This window comes from Marmota flaviventris, chromosome 17 (genome assembly GCF_047511675.1).
Source record: "Marmota flaviventris isolate mMarFla1 chromosome 17, mMarFla1.hap1, whole genome shotgun sequence".
Taxonomy (NCBI): Eukaryota; Metazoa; Chordata; class Mammalia; order Rodentia; family Sciuridae; genus Marmota; species Marmota flaviventris.
Window position 1 is genome coordinate 74,672,494 of NC_092514.1, and position 21,069 is coordinate 74,693,562.

General features: G+C 52.5%; 2 protein-coding genes across 4 annotated transcripts; both read left to right on the forward strand.

The window, feature by feature from the left end:
- Positions 1 to 161: 161 nt before the first annotated feature.
- Birc5 (baculoviral IAP repeat containing 5) lies at positions 162 to 9,153 on the forward strand. 2 transcript variants are annotated; one of them, XR_011705094.1, is made up of 5 exons: positions 162 to 372; positions 538 to 647; positions 2,559 to 2,676; positions 7,771 to 7,931; positions 8,603 to 8,690. XR_011705094.1 is itself a non-coding variant. In XM_027923955.2 (4 exons), the coding sequence occupies exons 1-4, from the start codon at positions 262 to 264 to the stop codon at positions 8,684 to 8,686; spliced, it is 423 nt and encodes a 140-aa protein (XP_027779756.1). In that variant the 5' UTR covers positions 162 to 261; the 3' UTR covers positions 8,687 to 9,153. The 2 variants fall into 2 exon arrangements, 1 of the variants encoding a protein (XP_027779756.1); XM_027923955.2 differs by lacking the exon at positions 7,771 to 7,931 and having other exon boundaries at positions 8,603 to 9,153.
- Positions 9,154 to 15,964: 6,811 nt separating this feature from the next.
- Positions 15,965 to 20,570, forward strand: Tmem235 (transmembrane protein 235). 2 transcript variants are annotated; one of them, XM_027923932.2, is made up of 4 exons: positions 15,965 to 16,145; positions 17,969 to 18,049; positions 18,689 to 18,826; positions 20,329 to 20,570. In XM_027923932.2, the coding sequence occupies exons 1-4, from the start codon at positions 15,965 to 15,967 to the stop codon at positions 20,568 to 20,570; spliced, it is 642 nt and encodes a 213-aa protein (XP_027779733.1). The 2 variants fall into 2 exon arrangements, with proteins under 2 accessions (XP_027779733.1, XP_071459668.1); XM_071603567.1 differs by lacking the exon at positions 17,969 to 18,049.
- Positions 20,571 to 21,069: the final 499 nt, after the last annotated feature.

Here is a 21,069-nt window from a genome sequence, read left to right on the forward strand (position 1 = left end):
CAACGCGGCCTCCGCCCATCCTCAGCTCCAGCAAGGCCGCGGGCGGGGACCCTGAGGCCGGGCGTTCCCGGCATGCCCCGCGCCTCCCATTCCCACAAGGCCACGGGCGAGGATTCGGGGGCGGGGCGTTCCCGGCTTGCCCTGCGCCTCCCACTCCCACAAGGCCGCGGGCAAGGATTGGGGGCGGGGAATTCCCGGCATGCCCCGCGTAGCGCCGCTACCCGCGGGATTTGAATCGCTCGAGCAGGCGGCGGCGGCGCCATGGGGGCTCAGTTCTTGCCACCGACCTGGCAGCTCTATCTCAAGGACCACCGCGTCTCCACGTTCAAGAACTGGCCCTTCCTGGAGGGCTGCGCCTGCACCCCGGAGCGGGTAAGACCCCCGGCCTCTCGGCCGCCAGCCCGGCTCGCCCCGCCGCGTCCCTAGCCAGGCCTGTCTGTCCTGGGGCCCCGGAACGACCCCTCCCGGGGACTGCCGGCCCTACCTGAGCCTGGGTCCGACCTCGTATCCGCTCACGAGCTGTCCCTGTTCTTGCAGATGGCCGAGGCCGGCTTCATCCATTGCCCCACTGACAACGAGCCCGACTTGGCCAAGTGTTTCTTCTGCTTCAAGGAGCTGGAAGGCTGGGAGCCAAGTGACAACCCCTTGTAAGTCCCTCCAGACGAGCCTCGATGTGGGGGGCGGGGTCTGAGATGCCCAGTTCCATCAGGACGCTTGGATTTGAATTGGGATCCTCCAAAACGGATTGAATAGAGCTGAGATTGTTAGTGCAGGAGCGATGGCCTTCTCTGCTTCATTTTGGCTTTAAACAGCTGTGTGAATGGTTGCGGCTCTGACTGCTGACACCTTGGTGACACAAACCCTAACCAAATCTTGTTTGACCAAAACGTTCTTTAGGGTGGATGTTGAAGGAAATTGGTGTAGGTTGCTCCATGCCTTCCAAGTTCAGCAGAATACAGGATTTGTTTCTGCCCTGAGTACTCCCAGGAATCTCCAAATGCTTTTACTACTTGGGATTTTTTTTAAAAAAATAGCTTTATAATCCACATACCACAAAAGACACCTTTTAAAAATTACACTTCAGTGTTTAGGAATTTGTTCTTCAAGACACTGTTATTTTTTTAAAATATTTATTTTTAGTTGTAAATGGACCTTTGTTTATATGCGGTACTGAGACTTGAACCCAGGGCCTCACACATGCTAGGCAAGTGCTCTACCATTGAGCCACAATCCCAGCCCCAAGACACTTATTTTTTAAAAAGTTGTGTAAATATATGTGCCATATTTTTCAGGATTGTTTGTTTGCCATGCTGGGCATCAAACCCCAGGCCTTGTGTATGATAGGCATAGACTCTACTGCTGAGCTCTGTCCCCAGCCCTGGGTAATGTCTTTCCATGTTCTTTTCTCACATCATCTTCTTGTCAGGATCGATTGTTTCCACAACCTGAATTTTCTTCCCCAGAGAATTACTCGAGTTGTTTCTCTTCTGGGCAGAAGGGTGTTGCTGTTTTTTTCCTATTTCATTCTTTATTGTGACCAAGCATTGAATGAAATAGGCTAGTGGTGGTCACACTAGGGATCAGTGGGAAACATCAGCAGCATTATTCTTTTCTTTTCCTTTTTTTTTGGGGGGGGGAGGGGGTTGCAGTGCTGTGGATTGAGCCCAGAATCTTGGCCATGCAAGCAAAACACTCTACAAATGAGCCACACACACCCCCACCAGCCCAAAATAACTAACCATAGTGCCCCATCCATGAAAAGCATTATTCTTTTTTTGGGGGGGCACCAGGGATTGAACCTGGGCACTTAACCACTAAGCCACATCCCCAGCCCTATTTTGTATTTTATTTAGAGACAGGATCTCATTGAGTTGCTTAGTGACTTACCTTTCCTGAGGTTGACTTTGAACTTGTGATCCTCCTGCCTTAGCAGGGATTAAAGACGTGCACCACTGTGCCTGACCCAGAATAGCATTATTCTTGAGAGGGGATTTCTAAACGTTGTGATATTTTTACATTATGGTTATTGTTGACTGTCCTTTTGGACTCTGTGTGGCTGTGTTCTCCTAATCCTAAGCTGGCTACAGTGATTTCCACTTTCCAGGGATATTCCCATTGCAGAGAATGAGGGTGTGAGGAGAGGAGTCCCCCTGGGAAGCTTGGCTAATGCAGCCCTTATCCTGAACTTGTGGACTGTGTAAATATTTCTGTGAAATGAATTTACTTCCAGAAGTACCTTGAGAATTTCAGAGGGTTTTGACATATAATTCCTATGGACAGAAACTATACAACACTTTTCCTACTAATTGTAAAGAATTCCAAATAAAATCCTCTAGCCACAAGGATGTGGGGCAGACCTCCACAGAGAGAGAAAAGGCAGTAAGCGAGCTGTGTGGTATGTGCCTGGGATGGCACTGGGCCCATCAGCTTTGGGCCCAACCCTTTGCTCTTGAAGCAGAGCAGGGCACATCCTAAGAGATGGCCGGTGGTGATGGGAAATGCTGTTGGTCACGAGGCATTGTTATTTGGTTGACATGCTTGTGTATTGACTTTTCTAGAGAGGAACATAAAAAGCATTCGTCTGGGTGTGCATTCCTTTCTGTCAAGAAGAAGCTTGAAGAATTAACCCTTGGTGAATTTTTGAAACTGGACAAAGAAAGAGCCAAGAACAAAATTGTATGTATTGTTGGGAAAAGAACTAAGAGCAAACCCTGTTCAGCATTTGTGGGATTAAAGCAACCAGGCCCTCAGGAGCGTTAGAGGGACCCTCTTCCTCGGGAGGCTGTCCTGGAGTGTGGATCTGGGGTTGTACTGTAGAAAAGGTGTGTTCATTGTGTGCTCCTGAGTGGGTTAAGATTGCCTTCCTGGGGCTAGGGATGTGGCTCAAAGCGGTAGCACGGTCGCCTGGTATGCATGCGGCCCGGGTTCGATCCTCAGCACCACATACCAACAAAGATGTTGTGTCCGCCGAGAACTAAAAAATAAATATTAAAAAAAAAAAAAATTCTCTCTCTTTAAAAAAAAAAAAAAAAAAAAAAACATTGACTGTGGCATTACAGTCAATTATTATTAAAAAAAAAAAAAAAAAATAGATTGCCTTCCTGCCGATAACAGCCGCTGTGGGTAGTCCTTCATGTGGTGGCAGGGGTGTAGACAGGTTTCTGGGACTCATGGTGAATGTACAGGAGGAGATGACAGTTCAACTAGATGGAGAGGATTTCTACAGCTGAGCTTTGCCACTTAGGCACACACACAGGGAATCTTGAGTTCACAAAGAGGTGGCTTCTAGCAGCCCAAGGTGTGGAGAATTTGATTTGCCAGAAACCAGGATTCCTAGTTAAATCTGAATTTCAGATAAACAAGGAATAATTTTTGAGATATATATAATATCCTACATTTGGGTCAGCATTTACTAAAAATTATTATCTGAAGTTCAAATCTAACCAGGCAGCCTGTTTTCTTATATGCTGAATTTGGCAGTCCTAATAGAGGATAAGTTTGGAGGGAGATTTACTATCCTTGCAGCAAAGTGCTGTCTGTGGTTTGGGAGTGTCCCTGCTGTGTCTACTGCCCAAAGACTTTGAATTTCAGCCAGTCCTGTTCCCACACCCTGCTGCAGGACGGAGGTGAGGCCCCTCCACCTGTGATCTCTTTTTAGCTTGAAAATCATCCGGGTTTTGTGAGTGTGTGTATGTGGTGCTGGGGATGAATCCAAAGCTGTGCACGTGCAGAGACCAGGATGAAATACTTCCGTCCAATGTAATAGCTTTGACATGCGGAGGGTGGCAGCAGTTCTGACCTCAGGAAGAGGGAGGAAACCAGTGGTTGGCAAAACACTGATGCACTAGGCCTGGAGAACTGCAGGCTGGGTTGGAGGTGGGCTTAAGAGGCCCTCCTGGTCAGGGGCCAGCTTCCTTTCTGCAAAGTGACCATAGGAAGTGCCATCCTTCATGGCCACACATACATATTGTGATTCATATTGGTTTTGTTTTTTCCCCAACCATTTAAAAATGTAAAAATGATTCTTAGCTCAGGATGGGCTGACTGGACAGGCCTGCAGTCCTTGCTGTGCTGACCACTTTGGGTTCAAGACCAGCTTGTATTTAGGGACAGTTGGGGAAAGCTCAGGTTAGGGAGTGTTGGGGAGAACAAGGGGGCTCAGCTTGTCATAAGAATAAAATTCTAATCTATTCATACTTTCCCTTGTTGGTTTATAAAACAAAAATATAATAGGAATTTTTTGTGTAAGCCAAGTGGCACACAACTATATTGCTGTAAGGTTCTGGAACTATGCTGTCTAGTACTGTACCCTCTAGCCACCTGTGGCTGTTAGACTTAGATTTAAAGTACAGTTCCTCAGTTGCATTCACCATTTGGGGTTCAGTAGACTGGGGGTGTGACTCAGTGGCAGAACCTGTGTTTGGCAAGAGCGAGACCCTGGGTTCAGTCCCCATCACCACACACAAAAAAAGATGGTGGAGGACTTGGCCGATACATGTGCCCAGTGGACAATGTGGGTAATAGAACCGTTTTTGTCACTGCAGAAAGTTCTGTTGGATGGGGCTACTGCAGAGTGTCAGTTATGAGGTTTTTGCAAATAATTTATAGTTAATCCAAAGCCTGCTGTGCCTGCACACTCCTGTGTGAAGGGAAGGGGCTGGGTGGGAGCTGCAGTGCAGGGGATGGGCGTGATCAGTGGTCTGCTTTTTGCAGATCACCAGGCATCCCCCCTTTGGGTCCTGTCACTTGTGGAGGTACAGTGGCGTAGAAGGGAGGTTGGGAGTATGGTCCTAAACTGCTTATAGCTCATCACATGACTACAGTTCATAACTGAAGACAGCAGTGTTTTATCAGGCATCCTTTAAAAAAAAAAAAAAAAAAACAGATAGGAACTGGGGGTGCAGCTGAACCACAGAGCACTTGCCTAGTGTATGCACAGTCCTGGATTCATCCCCAGCACCACACACACACACAAAAAAAAAAAAAACAGATAATGGTGTGTGGCAAGAGTGAGACCCTGGGTTCAGTCCCCATCACCACACACACAAAGAAAGATGATGGACGGGTGAGGGGCTGGGCCTGTAGCTCAGTGGTAGAGCACTTGCCTTGCACGTGTGAGGTACTGGGTTTGATCTTCAGCATCACAAAAATAAATAAAGATGTTGTACCAACTACAACTAAAAGAAAATAAAAAATAAATTTTTTTAAAAAAGGAGATAGGAGAAGATGCTGGGAATTTCTGAGGTCCCAGATTCAGGGTGAGGTTGCTGTTCTGGGCTTCCCAGGGTGTCAGCAGGTGCCCTGGAAGCAGAAAGCCAAGCCTACCCTGCCTGGGATGTTCAGCAGATGAATCAGTCCAGGGGGATAAATGTGAATGTGAAGGTGTAGGGCAACCCCGACATGAAGGTAGACAGACTCTTCCTTCTTTGCAAGACCTTGAGCTTGTAAAAACCTGGGCTGAGGAAAGTGTTTTGTTTTCCTTCGGTATTGGGGATTGAACTCAGGGGCATTTGACCACTGAGCCATATTCCTAGCCCGATTTTGTATTTTATTTAGAGACAGGGTCTCACTGAGTTGCTTAGCACCTCGCTTTCACTGAGGCTGGCTTTGAACTCGCAATCCTCCTGTCTCTGCCTCTCGAGCCACTAGGATTGCAGACGTGGCCATGGCACCCAGCAAGGGTAAAGTGAAGCACTAAAAGAAGGGGCACAGAGTTCTAGCCCTGAGAAGTATTGTTTTTCAGTCGTCAATTTCTCGTTTTTCTTCACTCCTCCCTTTATTTTAAAAAAAGGTATAAAATAAGGCTGGGGTTGTGGCTCAGTGGTGGAATGCTCACCTAGCATGCATGAGGCACTGGGTTCAATCCTCAACACCACATAAATGTATAATAAAGATATTGGTCCACCTAAAACTAAAAAATAAATATTTAAAAAAAAAAAGGTATAAAGTGGGTATGGAGGTGGATGCCTGAAATCCCAGCCACTTGGGAGGATGACAACTTGACAAGACCCTGTCTCAAAATTTTAAAAACTATTTAAAAGGGCTGGAGACATAGCTCAGTGGTAGGGCACTTGCCTAGCATGCGGGAGGCCCTGGGTTCCATCCCCAGCTCTGCAAAGAGGAAAAAAAAAAACATGAACATAAAATGCAGATAATGACCTCCCCGTTGTGGCAGTTAAGTTACAGCTGTACAGAAGGGGCTTGATTAGTTTTAGGACTGGTGGGGGGCAGCCAATAAACCATGTTTTTAAGGCCATGGCCTGATCTGACAGTCACATTTGCATATCAGTAAAGGTGAGGCTCCTGGGGCTGTGGAGCTGTCCATTATAAGGTGGACAGACCATTATGTGTTTGATGCTTTTGTTTTTCTTGTCAGTTTATTTATTTTTGTGTTTATTGTGGTTTGAACTCAGGGGCTTATGTGGGCTAGGCAAGTACTACACCACTGATCTGCATTCCCAGCTCTTTTTTTTTTTTTAAGGGGTGCATGAGAAGAGGGGAACCTTTTATTTATTTATTTTTTGAATATATATATATATTTTTAGTTGTAGTTGGACACAATGCCTTTATTTATTTTTATGTGGTGTTGAGGATCGAACCCCAGGGGCTCGCGTGTGCTAGGCAAGGGCTCCAGTGCTGAGCCACAACCCCAGCCCCCACCCCAGCTCTTTTCATCTGGTTTTGTTTTACTTTATTTATTTATAATACTGGGAATTAAATAAGGGATCATTCTACCTTTGAGCTGTATTCCCAGCCCTTTTAAATTTTTGTTTGTTTACATTTTGGTACTGAGGATTGAACCCTGTAAGACTGGAAGACGCTGCACCACACGACACAGATCACCAAAGAGGTTTCCACTTTATTACAAAAGGCTGTGTGTTCATATAGGTCTCAGGAGAGGTCGCAGGGCTGAGGTAGATAACAGGTCGCCCATTTATTGGCAAGCTCTTCCATATGTCAGTTCCGGAGCCCAAGAAGTTAATTCTAATTGGGGCTAAGGCTTCCCGCCAGCAGAGTTTGAACGTTGGCGCCCGCGGGAACGTTTCGCACCAGTGAAAGAAACAAAGAGGAGAAAGAGGGTCGTTAGACACCATGCTGGGGTTTTTCTCTGGGGTGCTGCTGCCGTTATATGTTTTCCCAACAAACCCAAGAGCACTTTTTTTTAAAAAAAAACATTTTTTTTTTTTAATTTTAATATTTATTTTTTAGTTATCGGCGGACACAACATCTTTGTTTGTATGTGGTGCTGAGGATCGAACCCGGGCCGCACGCATGCCAGGCGAGCGCACTACCGCTTGAGCCACATCCCCAGCCCTAAGAGCACTTTTTTTACTGAGCTACATCCCCGGCCCTTTTTGGATTCCGAGGTAGGGTCTGGCCGAGCTGTGTAGGCCCTTGCTAAGTTGCCCAGGTTGGCCTCCAGCTTGCTATCTCCAGCCTTGGCCACGCGAGCAGCTGGGGTTACAAGTGTGTATCACTGAGCCTAGCGCAAAATTTTTAAGTAATTTTTCTTTTAATTAATAATTTTATACTGAGAAGGACTTATACATGAGAGAAAGTTTAATATACATTAAAAAGTACGTATTAAAAAGTTACTTTTGGGCTGGGTGATAGAGCGCTGGCCTAGCATGTGCAAGGCCCTGATTTCCATCCCCAGCACCGGAGAAAAAAGTCAACCTAAAGTTAACTCTAAAAAAAAGTTAACCTTTAGTCACTTTTCTTATTCAAAAACAAGTTTAATCCAATAAAGATCTTTTGTTTTTGATATAGCAGAGAAATTAAGGAGAACACAAAACAGGCGAGGGGAAGGGGTCCCCAAACCTGGTACTGTGGTTGCCATTCGCCCCTTCAGAGACAGCAGCGTTGGCAGAAGAGGAGGTCTGAAGCCAGATTTGAGGAGGGACTGCCGGTGAAAGGCCTTCCTTCTGGGGGTGAGCTAGTGTTGACAGGGTCTGTTGAGTGGGAGCAGGCAGGGAGGCTCTGGACTCTGCCTGAGGCCTTGAGAAGCTGAGTGGAGGCCGGGCCTGGGGCCCAGAGGCAGAGCGCTTGCCTAGCGTGCATGGGGCACTGAGTTCGATTCTCAGCCCTGCATATAGATAAATACATAAAAATAGAGAAGCTGGAGGATGGTGTCTGGGGATAGAGCTCTCCCAGACTGGCCGGGTGGCCTCCACCTGCTTCCTTTCACAACAGATGTGATGGTCCCTGCTGCACTGGAGGACGGGAGGTATAAGCGACAAAGCAGTTCAGTGGCAAGCAGGTGGAAGGGTGCCTCCGTGCTTGCTGTTATAGACCCCATAGGAAGTGGCCTGAATCAGAGTCAGGGAGTTGAATCTGGATACTGGTCCCCGTGTGGCCTCCCCTGGGTGTCTCCCCGAGCAGGAGCCCAGTGCTGGTGGGTGCTCAGTCAGAGTTCCCTTTCTGACCTTATCCACGGGTGTGATTGAGAAGTGTTAGTTTCCTATGAATGTGTCTTTTCTCGCTTGCTCCCCTTTCTTTTTTTGTGATCCTGGGGCTAAATCCAGGAACTTGCAGGAGGAAGGCAAGTGCTCTGCTGCTGAGCCCCAGCCCCAACTTGAGTGTACCTATTTTTTATTTCTAGGCAAAGGAAACCAACAGCAAGCAGAAAGAATTTGAAGAAAATGCCAGGAAAGTCCGGCAAGCTATGGAGCAGCTGGCTGCCTAAGAGTGAACCTTGCCGTGGTCACCTGGTCCCAGGCCTGTCCCCCGTGTTACTGCCTGTCTGTGGAACTCCTACAAGTACCTTAGGAAAGGAGAATGCTTTCCTAAGGTACTTGTAGGAATTTTGAAATTGGACATTTAGACTGAGTTTTGTTTCTCCTGAAGTGGCATCAGCGCCTCTCTGCTTGTGTGGCGGTGCTGCCTGTGACAGTAGCTGTGCCTCTCCCTCATAGGTGGCTCTTGCTCTGTTGAGCCCTGGCTTGGAGGCAAGAGTGGGGAGGAAGAGGGCAGAGTCCCTGTGACTAGACCTGATGGGCAGCGGAGGAGGGCAAATGCCTGCACAGGAGTTGCTGATCTTGGTGTTCCCAATAACCTGTGAGCCGCTGGCTACGCGTAACTCTCCTGTCTTTCTGATGTGACTCCTCCTACAGGGTGATGGAATAAATTAATTTTTAAAAATGGATTTAAAAACTTCTCTCAAGGAAACTGGTTATGTTTGTTTTTTAAATAAGTAGCTTGTTTATATTTTTTATGATCTTATAGGGTCATATTCAGGGACCTGGAGCTTCAACCCCAGCATGGACTAAGTGGAGTTTAGCTGATAGTAATAGAGCGTTTCTGGGGACCCTCCTGGCCTGGCTTGGAGCACTCCACAGTGCTGCCTCCCCGCCGCAGCCAGGCGTCCTGAGCCACAGTTTCTCCTCCATCACACCTGGGCTGCTCCCACCCTTCACTTTTTCTTTTTTCCCATAGATACATGCTTTTTGTTTGGTGACATGAATTGAGACAAAGCCTCGCTCTTCCTTAAGTTTTACTGTGTATTTCTTTTTTAATTTATTTGAATTATTGTTTCACAGATCATAAACTACAGTTAAAGGTAAGCCCAAGATGGGTGCAGTGGCCCAGGTCTATAATCCCAGCTCCTCAGGAGGCTGAGGCAAGAGGACTGGGCAACATAGTGAAACTCTGTCTCAAAATAAAAAAATTTAAAAAGCGTTGGTGCTGCAGTCTGGCTGGGCACAAATCACCAAGCCGCCACAAAGCACTTGTATGTTCAAACAGGAAACTTTAAACTTTATTGCCTGAACTCCAACAGCACTCCACGCACACTCCCTGGGAACTCTCCCAAATGCCACCCACACGGCCCCCAGGAACACCACACACCAACCGGAACTCCCTCCACCGGGCTGCGTGAGCACTCACTCTCTGAACCCCACCCCCACCCCCAGAACTCAACGGGAACTCCAAAGTAGTGGGCGCCTGAGGCAGCAAGAGCCGCCCTATTACCGGGCCATTCTGACTTGGCTGTGGCTCTCAGCACGTTGGGGCTGTAGCTCAGTGGTGGAACATTTGCCTACCATGTTTGAGGCCATGGGTTTGATCCTTAGTGTTGTTTAAAAAAATGGAAGCCCAAAGCCATCCTAAGGACCTGGAGAGAACAGCCTTGAAGAAAAGTGAGACAGACAGGCATGGTAGTTTACACCTATAATCCCAGTTACTCGGGAGGCCAAGGCAGGAGGACTCCAAGTTCAAGGCCAGCCTAGGCAATGAGACCCTGTCTCAAAATAATAAAAGGGATAGGCTGTAGGTCAGTGGTAAAGTGCCTCTAGGTACAATCTCGAGTATCAAAGAAAAAGGAAGAAGAAAAGGGACAGTAAGACACCATGTCCCTGAGTGTCCCTTTCTAATCCCAAACACCCAGCTAAATTAAGGGGCGAACAAGAGCAAGTCTGGGCTGCAGTGTGTGATACGTGTTATCTTGAAGGACACGGGCTTTCTCAGGTGTGCTGAGAACAAAGGCAAAGTGGTGGTACCTGTGGACAGCTGCTGCTTAGGATGCTGTCATACAAGGACCAAAGCTGATTAATGGTGTCCCTGCTTCTGCAGACTGACTTGTCATCTCCTGCCTCTGGTGCTGGGGTTGAACCCAGGGGCACTCCACCACTGAACTATATCCCCAGCCTTTTTTTATTTTTACAGGGTCTTGCTAACCTGCAGAGACTGGCCTTGAACTTGCCGTCCTTCCTGCCTCAGTCTCCCAAGTTACTGGGATTACAGGTGTGGCCACTGCACCCCAGCCTGTAGAGCCTCTCCCTGTGGTAACTAGTGTGGGTCAGAGCCCTGTGGAGTGAAAAGTGCTCATTTGGGCAGCTATCCCTGGACAAAGCAACGTAAGGGATAGGAGGCGTGACCGTCTGGAGGGGCACCAGACTGCCTGGAAAGCATCTGTCCAGCTGCCACCCCACTGACCCTCCCTATAAACATCAATAAACCTTGTTTCTCATCCCATCTCTGGGTGTCTCCCTGGTGTCTCAGCAACTATCCCACTGCCTTGCACAACTGCAGTGAATGTTACCCTGGTGAAACCTCTTTAGGTGGGTCTGGAGACGCCAGAGGCTTGTTCTGAAACTGTTGTCCCATGAGACAGCCAAGTGAACCAAGGGCACATGCTGCTATTCCACCAGCAAGAAAGGCCGCAGCCTGAATCTTTTTTTTTCCCCCTTGAGTCTTTTATTTTGAGTTCTTACAAAAACAGGAACAACAAAACACAGAAGCCATAACCAGAGGAATAGGCTTGGGGTCAGCAGAGACCAAGTGCATGGGCCGAGCACACCCTTGGCCTCACTGGGTCTGCGCAGCCTGAATCTTTTTAAGCTGCTTGGCTTAGTGCTCTGGCCCTGCTGGGCCACTGCCTCCCTGAAGCCTACAGTAAGATGCTGGGTTGGTTTCGCCCTCGTGAAGCTAACCTGCAGGGTGGGTAGCTGCAGTCCCTCTGGAGACCTGGAGGTTGTCTTGGTTGTCATTTCTAACTGCAGACCCTACTGGGCTTTTAAAATATTGTCTGCTTTTTTGTGGTAATTCCTTCTTTGCTAACCAAGCTTCCCTGCTGCCGCAGGGTTGCTGAGGGATGAGGATCCTGGCAGAGGAATGGGCAGCCTGCTCTGTAAGAGCCACAGCCCCGCTGGCATGGTCCAGACCCATCCTGAGTGTACACATGCAGCTACGAGAAAATGTCCCTGAGATTTAGTTATTTCTGCCCATTTCAGTAAGAGAGAGGGGTCTGTTTTCCCCTGTAAACTTGGAGAATATTGCAGGGGTTTTTGTTAGGAGAAAAAAAAAGCTCCCTTCTCATTCCCTTGAGCTGCCTGTTTCTGATATCTGTGCCTGTCTATAAAAGGAGATTTCAATGGGGTCAGTCCTGGCATCTGCGGCTGGTCCCCTGTCTGGCTCACCACACCACTTCCCTCTGCTGGAAGCTTATTTTCTAAAGCACACTTACCACCAGACTTTAGTGACCACCAATGTCAGCATCTATCAATGAAGCCTCGGGCCCTCAGAGCAGCCGCCTCAACTTCCAGTTGGGTGTTCACTTGGTTTGGAGTTGGTGGTGACTGGGGAGGTGTAAGGAAGCCGTGGGTTGGTGCTGGGCAGGCTGATTCTCAGGTGCCAGGCTGTGGTTCCCACAGGCCCACTGGGCATCAGAACCTCTACTGGCTCCAAGGAGTGGAAACTGCAAGGCACTGTGGAAAAATAAAGTGCTGGCCCTCCCTCTGCGGAAGACTGACACGCCAAATGCAGAGGCGTAGCTCAGTGGGATAGCACTTGCTGGCATGTGTGAGGCCCTGGGTTCCATCTGCAGCACAGACAAAACCCGAAACCCTTGTCCAGGGGTTTGCACCCCCTAAGCACTAGGGCTGGGCTTGAAACCCAGGCAGTTCCCCAGAGGTGGGCCCTCAAAGCCAGATGACACTGCCCAGGCTCAGGGGTATGGCTGAGGTCAAATGTCTGGCTCCAGGGGAAGAGGAATGGCTAAAAAGTGTCCCCGTCCACTTTCAGATGGCTTCAATTGTCAGAGTGCTGTGGTTACAGGGAACCGACGCCTGCCTCCCAAGGCTTTGCGGTATGATACTTTATTTTTAAATGAAGGTCTGCAGGAAGTTGCAAAGATGGTACAGAGGACTCTGGGGTACCGTTCCCTGCTTGCCCCATAGTAATGACAGGACAGTGTCTGTCTGAGCTGAGAAGAGGGCAAGTTGGGCAGCCAGCCTTCTCCAAGCCAGTCTTCCCCCAGGAAGGGCTTCCTGCCTGACTCAGGGCGACTCTCACCCTGAACAGAGCCGAGGACCAGCTAGGCTGGGGGTTTTCTTCCCGCTGGGCTTAGTCCAGTATCTGCATATTTTCTGCTGGATGGGATCAAACCTGGGCCTTGGCCTTCAGAGCTGCTTCCACCTAATCCCCAAGTGGTGACATTTATTCATTCGGTCAGTCACCTACTGAATGCCAGGCACCATTCCCAGGAATTGAGGCCAGAAACCTTTCTCCTAATTGGGGCCTTCAGGGTTTCTCCTTGTTTTCTGAAGGTGGGAAGAAAAAGGTCTACGAAGCCCTGACTAGGACGGGTGTGAGCCAGGACTCCAGGCAAGGGTGATTAACTGCCTCGGTGGCATCAGGAAAAGACGTCACTGAGCATTCTGTTGTCCAAGCCTAGTGGGAGGCTGCCAAAGGGACTGGGCAGAGACAGCTGCTGGGGGAAGAAACGGCAAGGGTGCTGGGGCCCTGCAGGTGTGGGGCAAGGGCGTAGCCCCAGGAGCTCTGGCAACAGCCTCGCAGACGAGAGCATTTCAATAGGAGGAGACCACCCTGCTAGTCAACTGCCAGTCACAGCCACGTCTCTCAAAGGACCCTGGCCACCCACGGGAAACACAAAGGCAAGTGTCTGCAACCTACTCCCCCGTCATTTAAGAACCCTGTAGAATGTTCTGTGTTGATTAGAACAGAGCCTCCGCTCTGCCAGGATGAATGAGCTCAATTTTGCCCTGAGTGGGTGAGGTGACCTGTTGGGAGGGTGATTTAAGGAGGTTCATTTTCTGTCGCAGAATGCCTGCCAAGTGCCGCAAAATTGGTCTCTGTAGAGCTGATGCCAGGCTGCTCTGAGGGTAATTAGCCCGTGGTTTCAGCTGCTTCCTCAGTCCTGTGTTGGGGACAGTAGCTGGTCATTCTGGAGCCGGAGGCTTGCCTGCCAGATGGCCATGGATGGGGCCAGCCATCCTGCTCCTCCCCACAAAGGCCAGTGGTGCTAGGTAGTTAGATGTGGCCTAGAAGAACAGAAGCTTAGATGCAGCCTTATTTTTGTCATTGAAAAATGGAGTGTCCCCATCATGAGCCTGCTCCTGCCCCTGATTTCAACCGTGGTGGTCTGACGCTGGCTTTGGAGAGCTGGGAGAGGCTTGGCATCTGCCAGAGTGGGGTCCAAGCTGAGGGAGGAAAGAGGAAAATGGGAGGTAAGGGTCCTTCTAAAGCAGCTCCTCTTCAGCTGGGCTGTAACTGAGTCCACTTCAAGGGAAGTACACTGGCAGGATTCATCAGGTGGCCCCTCAAGGTTGGGTGCCTGCTGTCCAGGGGACAGTCTAATCCAGCTGCTCATCTGGGCTTAAACCCAGAACCCAGGTCTGAAAGCAGAGTGTGTGTGGACTGCTGACTGGCCACCTCCCAGCCCTGTAGCATGCGGGCGACAGACGGACGTGTGGCTTGGAAACCTCCCTCTGGGTCCCACCCTCCTGGCCCTGACAGCTGCTTCCCTTCTTGCCCAAGCTGTAGTCGGTGCAAGAACAGAGATCCTTTCAGACCTCCTCAGCTCAAGGTCAGAGGCTCACTGGGAGGAGGCATGAAGAGACACACAGTTCCTCTAGCTCCCCCCAATAGTCAATTCACATCTTATCCACGCGGGCATGCGCGACGCATAGGTTTTGACTCAGCCAAAGCCACATTGACTTGTACTGTTTCACTGTGACTGCTGGGGAGTCCCGAGTTAGCACTCTTCACCACTTTTTTCCCTACTGTAATCAGAGTGGATGGAGGGCTTGAAGGAGGCCCTGGAGCAGGACAGGCTGCCCCACTCCTCTCTCCTCCCCACTCCTGCTTTTGGAGGCTGCAGTCCTCGGAGCACCTGCTAAATTCTCTCACCTTCGGGGTCCAATTGGCTATGGACTGCCACATGGCTCCAGAGCAGGGCTGCTCCAGCCCGAGGGGCTGTCAGCACAGTGGGCCCCTTGGCTGATGCAGTGGGTATCAGTCTGGTGGGGTGTGTGGAAGGATGAACAGCCTACACAATCCCGGAACAATTCTACGCCACTCTGAATTCCTTGTGAAATACTGTTTCAATAACTTTGCTGGAATTGCTTTTACTTCCATGTTCATGTTCTACAAACCAGCAGGAGCCTAGTCAGAGAAAAAATGGCCCAAACACTTGGAGTTGAGAGGCCTGGGTTGACCATAAGTCATGCAGCTGCTGCATTCAGGACGAGGCACAGTCAGTGAAGATGCCAAACTCAACCTCTCCCCTCTCTGCAAGCCCTGTCCAGCCCAGGGGTAGCCACCCAGGGAAAGCCACCCAATCTGTCCTGCCCTCTCAATAGTGCCAGTGCCCATGCCCGGGTTGGGGGACTCTGTGAGTCCTCTGCCTCCTGTGCCCTCTTTTTGCATGCTTAGTGAGTGGCTGAGTGGAGACTGGCTTGCCAGATGTGTGTCTGCAGCTAGGAGCCCGTCTGGAGCAAGCTACCCCTGGCACTCACACTGGCCCCATTCCAACGATCCCATTTGGTTAGTCCTCAGGACTGATCAAGACCAGAACTCCAGGGCCAACTGGGGCCAGTGCCCAGCTGAGGCATCTTCTTTTCCAGGCTCAGATGCTTCCAAGAACGTTGGGTGAGTAGTCCAGCAGCCCAGGGACAGGTCTCAGGCTGACCCTGCATCCCTCAATTGCGGGGCAGCCGGGTCAAGCAGTCGTAGGCCCACTGTGTTGCTGAAGAACCTGAGTTCAGAAATATCCCGAGCACTTGTGGCCAGCTCCCCTCCTGGGGACGCTAGGATTTGAATCCGGGTCTGTGGCTCCGCTGCATCCTTAGGCTTTGCGATTTCTTCCTCTTTTCCCTTTGGGACAAACCTGGCGACCACAGAAATGTGGCATCAGTTTCCTTGCAAAACTGGGCACCACGCGGCCAGCGGCGCCAGAAAAGCAGTTCCTTGCAAAAGAGCCTCCAGCAGCGCGACGACCCTCCTGCTAAGTGCGGCGCCCCTGCCCCTGGTCCGGTCCTGCCCTGCTCCGCCCCCTCCACGCCCATCTGCTGCTCTCGGGACGCCCCCCACTCCGGCTCCATTTCCCCCACTCTCCCAGCCCCTGCGTGTCCTGTTGCCCTCTCCGAGCTTCCCTGCCCGCGCCCCCAGACCTCGGCCCCGCTCCCCGCTGGGCTCGCCCCTGCCCCGCTCCCTCGGCTCCCTCTCCATGGCCCGACTGGCCGCGCTGCTGCTGGCCGCTGCCCTGGGCGCGCTGCTCAGCTTCGTGCTGCTGGCCGCCGCGGTCGCCAGCGACTACTGGTACATCCTGGAGGTGGCGGACGCCGGTGACCGCACCGACCGCACCGAGCGGCTGTCCTCGCACTCGGGGCTCTGGCGCACTTGCGAAGGTAAGCGCCCCCGCCACCCCGCGCCCTTCCCCTCCGAAGTCCCTTCCCCCGCTCGTCCCTCCTCCCAGATCCTGCCCGCAGAGCAGTCTGCCCCTCAGGGGGTCTCTCAGCCCCCTCCCTGTCACTCTCGTCCCCCTCAAACTTGTGGTGACAGTTGGGCTGTGGAGAGGAAGGGACTGACTCCTCAGGGACACGCCGGGGCAGCGGGGCCGAGTTGGGAAGAGGAAGGGGGGTTGGCACTGTGCGACCCCACAAGGACCTCAGGTACCTTCCTCTGGAACCTGCCTTGGCTAGAGATGGGGTGGCACATCATGTGGGAGATTGCAGGTCACCCCAAGGCACGCATGGTCCTTCGGGTCGCTGGGTAATTTGGGACCTGTCCCTATTCAACCTCCAAGTCTTGGAAACTCAGATGGGAGGAAGCTGAGGCCTCCTCGCGAAGGAGGAGGGAGAGCAGGGAGGCTTGCCCGCCCAGCCCCAGCAGCTGCCCCTGCTCTGTGGCTCCTCTGCCAGGTGACCCCCACGGCCTTCCTGGAGGGGAGGGGTGGGGCTGGGTTGGGATCGGGGCCAGTGTGGGAAGCCCGGGTGTGGGTTGCTGGGGTCTCTGGAAAGGCTATGGGTCTAACCCCAAGTGACCAGGAGTTGCTTTTGTAGATGACTGCGCCTGGGCCCTCCCAGCCCCGCCTCTCCACTCTGGGGCCAGCCTGGGGTTCCCCCCCCCCCCTGCCCAGGATGAGCCCTGGGTGGCTGGGGCCTTGGGAGGCTGTGAGGCGTGTATGAATGTGACAGCACGCATCAGTGTATGAATGTGAGTGTATATGTGAGTGTGAGTGTGAGCTTGTGTGAGCACATGCTAGTATGAGCAGGCACATGGGTATGAAGGCGTGTGAGTAGAGAGCTTGCGTGCTGTTTGCCCGCGCGTGTGGCTGAGCGAGCACTGTGTGTAGGGGTGTGTGTGTGTGTGTGTGTGTGTGTGATGAGGAGAAAGGGCTGAGCGTGGTCATCCTCTTGACAATGGGTGTGTGTGCACACATACGTGCATTGTGTGGGTTGCATGTGTGTGAGTCAGTGCCCATAGGACCTGAGGAGTCTGGCCTTGTTTTTTTTTTAGTTGTAGTTGTACACAATATCTTTATTTATTTATTTTTATATGGTGTTGGGGATGGAACCCAGGGCCTCGCCCGTGCTAGGCAAGCGCTCTATGGCTGAGCCACAACTCCAGCCCCAAGTCTGGCCTTGTTATTGCAGCATCTCGCAGGAACCTTGCACTGGGCAGTCTGGAGGGGAGCCTGTCCAGATTTTTTTTTTTGGTACCAGGAATTCAACTCAGGTGCACTTAACCACTGAGCCACATCCCCAGCACTATTTTTTATATTTTATTTAGAGACAGGGTCTCACTGACTTGCTTAGAGCCTTGCTTTTGCTGAGGCTGGCTTTCCTCCTGCTTCAGTCTCCCACTGGGATTACAGGCATGCACCACCGTGCCCCACTGGAGTGTTAGAGATTTTAAACACACATCCATGCAGCTGTGACCTGTTCATTAAAAGAAATTAAATAAGGCTGGGGATACAGCTCAATTGGTAGAGTGCTTACCTAGCATGCATGAGGCCCTGGGTTCCATCTCCAGCACCACATTAAAATAATAATAATAAAATATATAAACCAAACAAGGTCTTGAACCTCTAATCCCATTTGAAGTCCCAGCCCCAAGTTCCAGGGGAGAGATTCCAATAGGGCCCCAGGGCCACAATTTGTCCACATGGCTCTGGGGGCTGCTGGGTGCCCATTGTCCCCAGCTCCTGCTTTGCACTTCGGCTTTCCAGGGCAGAACAGCTGCATACCCCTGATCGACCCCTTCAGCAGCAAGGGCCTGGATGTCTCCCCCTCAGTGCAGCACCTTCTCTGTGAGTCCGGGCAGTGCCATCTCTGCCATATCCCTGATTCTTTGGGCAGGGCTGGGACAGAAGCCACCCCACCCCAGCCCACCCCGAACTGCTTCCAATGGCTTGCTGTTACCAGGGGACTTTTCCATCCATAGCTCCTCTCTCTCCAGGTGGCTCCTTACATAGGCACAGCTCAGCCTGCTTGGCCTCCCTGTGCCCAGTTCCCTTTCAGTGGTAACTGCCCACCCCTAGTTGTCGGGGGAAGCAGGCGGCTGTGGCATGACTGGAGCTGGTGAAGCCCATGAGCTCCCCTTTTTGGACTCTCTGTTATCTTTCCAGATGGACAGTTGGTCAGCCTGGCACGCATCTCCCCCTGGTGGGTTAGCGGGCACATGTCTGCTGCCCCAGAGAGACTTGAGAGTAGGGGTGGGGAGGGTACTCAGGAGTCTTCCTCACCCTGGCCTCAGGAAGGCTGCACAGGACGACAGGTGACCACTGGGAAGGTCCTGTGGTTGCCATGGAGACAGGCATCAGCTCAACCCACCCCCACCCTGGCCCAAGCAGGTGAAGCAGCATATCACTGTCCTCTGGGCAGGCTGGCCTCCACCTTCCTGGGGGCAGGGTCCCTGTCTGCCTGCCCCTGAGCCCCCTCTCTCACAGCGCTGCACCGAGCTGTCATGGTGGTCCTTCCGTTGAGCCTGATCCTCATTGTGTGCGGCTGGGTCTGCGGCCTGCTCAGCTCCCTGGCCCGGAGTGTCCCTCTGCTGCTACTCACCGGCTGCTACTTCTTGCTGGGGGGTGAGTCCAGGGTTTCTGGGCGAGCCAGCTGGGACTGCAGATGCTGGGAGTGGGACTCTGCCTCCCTGCGCCCCTGCCCATCCTGTTCACCTCTGGGCTACGTGGAGCCTGGGAACCCCCAGGCCACAGAAGTGCAGCAGAGTCTCTGGCTGGGACCTGTATGTAGGGCCTACCAGAGTGGAGCTGGGCCACTGGAGCCTCCTCACAGTGACTCTAGGACCTGCTTCCCCAGGACAGGTGGTGCTGGGGCTGTGGGATGCCCCCAGCTGCTGTCCTCTTACCCCACCTGTCCTGATGGGTGGAGTAGGGGAGGGGGCAGGGTTCTGACACAGGTGAGGCAAGGCCAGGCACCAGGTGGGGTGAGCTAGGGCATCAGGGTCCTTGGCATTGACCCCAATAGTAGTGCTGCAGCTGACAGGTGCTGGGCACTGGGCCCAGCACTCCCCCAGCACCCCCAATGCCACCTTAACAGCTAAGAGTCCTGAGGGTCTGAGAGGCCCCAGGACTCTCTAAGGTGAGAAGGAAAATGGTCCTAGGCCCCCTTCACTGTTTTTGGTGTTGTCTGCCCCAGCCACCAAACTCCCCTCCTGCTAGGCTGGTTGTCACTGAAGGTGGCTTCTTGGGGTCAGCCCTCAGTGGCCCCTGTCAGATGTGTGTTGGGTCTGGTGTCTTAGGCTAGTTCTGCTGTCATGGTGACAAAGACCAGACCATACGGGGCTGGGCTCCCCTCCCGGGCAGGCCTGCTTCCCTCCCCAGGGCCTCGCTTGGAGCTGAGGTTGGGGAATCATCAGCCTTGGTTTTGGCCACAGGACGGCAAGGTCTCCTTGACTTGAGAATAAAATTGGGAATAGTCAAAGTGTCAGCTGTGACCTTGACCAGGGTCAGAGTCTGCAAGGGTCCAAGATCCAATTTAGAGGACCTTGGGAACCCCAGAGAGGAGGAGTTGGCTTGGGACTGTACCCAGGAAGCCTGTGCTGACAAGAAACCTCTGCGCTGTGCCTGGAACAGGGCGCGGGTGCAGGCCAGGCTCTGGAGGCAGCTCCAGCCTCCCGGGGCGGAGGGTGCGCCACTCCAAGGAAGGGGAGTCCAGAGGGGCAAGGGTTTGAGGCTGGATGGCTCCACGGACATCCCGCAGCCCCCCTTGCTCAGGGCACTCCAGACTCGCTGCAGGTCGCTTCTGGGAGCTACCTGAGTCTTGGCGCCAGCTCCTAGCCTGCAGGGCAGAGGGTCAGCTATGGACAGCAGTGTTGGGGCTCTGAGACAGGAATGTCACACCATGGGGACCTCCCTGAGGCCAGCTCGCCCCCTGCTACCCTATTAGCGCTGTAAGAAGGGGAGGGCAAGGTGGTATCTGGGAGAGAGGGCCCTGCTGAGTGTCCATCAGTGCTGACCAGGAGAGGGGTGGGGTGGTGAGCTGCCTGCTGGGCTCCGTTGACAGGACCTATGGACCAGGGGTCCCCTAGGGATACCCTGAGCAGCCACCCTGCCCCTTCTCTCTCCAGGTGCCCTGACCCTGGCGGGGGTCAGCGTCTATATCAGCTACTCGCACCTGGCCTTCGCGGAGACTGCCCGCCAGTACGGCCTGCAGCACATGCAGGGCGTCCACATCAGCTTCGGCTGGTCAGTGGCCCTGGCCTGGGGCTCCTGTGCCCTGGAGGCACTCAGTGGCATCCTCCTGTTGGCAGCCGCCCGAACCCTCAGCCTGAGCAGGCTCCCAGGTGCTCCCCACTCTGTGGCCATCTGAGCCGGGGGGCGGGGTGGGGGGCAGTGCTTGGCATCTCCGGGGAGTCCCGTTCTGCAGGCCTAGCTAGAGCCTGGCCTGGAACACCCTGGATGGCACACTGGGGAAGCCCTTGGCCAGTCATGCTGCTTTGCCCTTCAGATACAGATAGGATTTCCTCCTCTTAGAGACAAGGAAGTGTCTGGACAGAGGAGGCCAGGGCCGCAAGGCACATGGGTTCTGGGTGGTACAGTCGGGTGGGGGTACCTTGGGCTCCTGGGTTCTCTGGGGGTGTTCTTGTCTCTTGGGCTATGGCTGGCCCTCCTCAGCTACCCACATTCCTAATGACCTGTCTCGATGAGGGGTGGCTTCAGAGTGCACAGGTGTGTGTTAAATATGAGTACCCCCTGTTCCCTGGCCCTCACAGCCCTGTGCAGTGGTCACCTTTCACCCTGTGTTGCTGGGGGAGACCAAGGCCCAGACCACTCAGGAGCCAAGGGCAGGACCCAATGTTCTAGTAGGT

What these genes read in the sequence shown, in the direction of transcription:
- Birc5 (XM_027923955.2), top strand. Translation starts at nt 262, where the DNA reads ATGGGGGCTCAGTTCTTGCCACCGACCTGGCAGCTCTATCTCAAGGAC. An exon ending in GCGCCTGCACCCCGGAGCGG is followed by an intron (nt 373 to 537) that starts GTAAGACCCCCG and finishes CTGTTCTTGCAG; the next exon opens with ATGGCCGAGGCCGGCTTCAT. An exon ending in GAGCCAAGTGACAACCCCTT is followed by an intron (nt 648 to 2,558) that starts GTAAGTCCCTCC and finishes TGACTTTTCTAG; the next exon opens with AGAGGAACATAAAAAGCATT.
- Tmem235 (XM_027923932.2), top strand. Translation starts at nt 15,965, where the DNA reads ATGGCCCGACTGGCCGCGCTGCTGCTGGCCGCTGCCCTGGGCGCGCTG. An exon ending in GCTCTGGCGCACTTGCGAAG is followed by an intron (nt 16,146 to 17,968) that starts GTAAGCGCCCCC and finishes TCGGCTTTCCAG; the next exon opens with GGCAGAACAGCTGCATACCC. An exon ending in CTGCTACTTCTTGCTGGGGG is followed by an intron (nt 18,827 to 20,328) that starts GTGAGTCCAGGG and finishes TTCTCTCTCCAG; the next exon opens with GTGCCCTGACCCTGGCGGGG.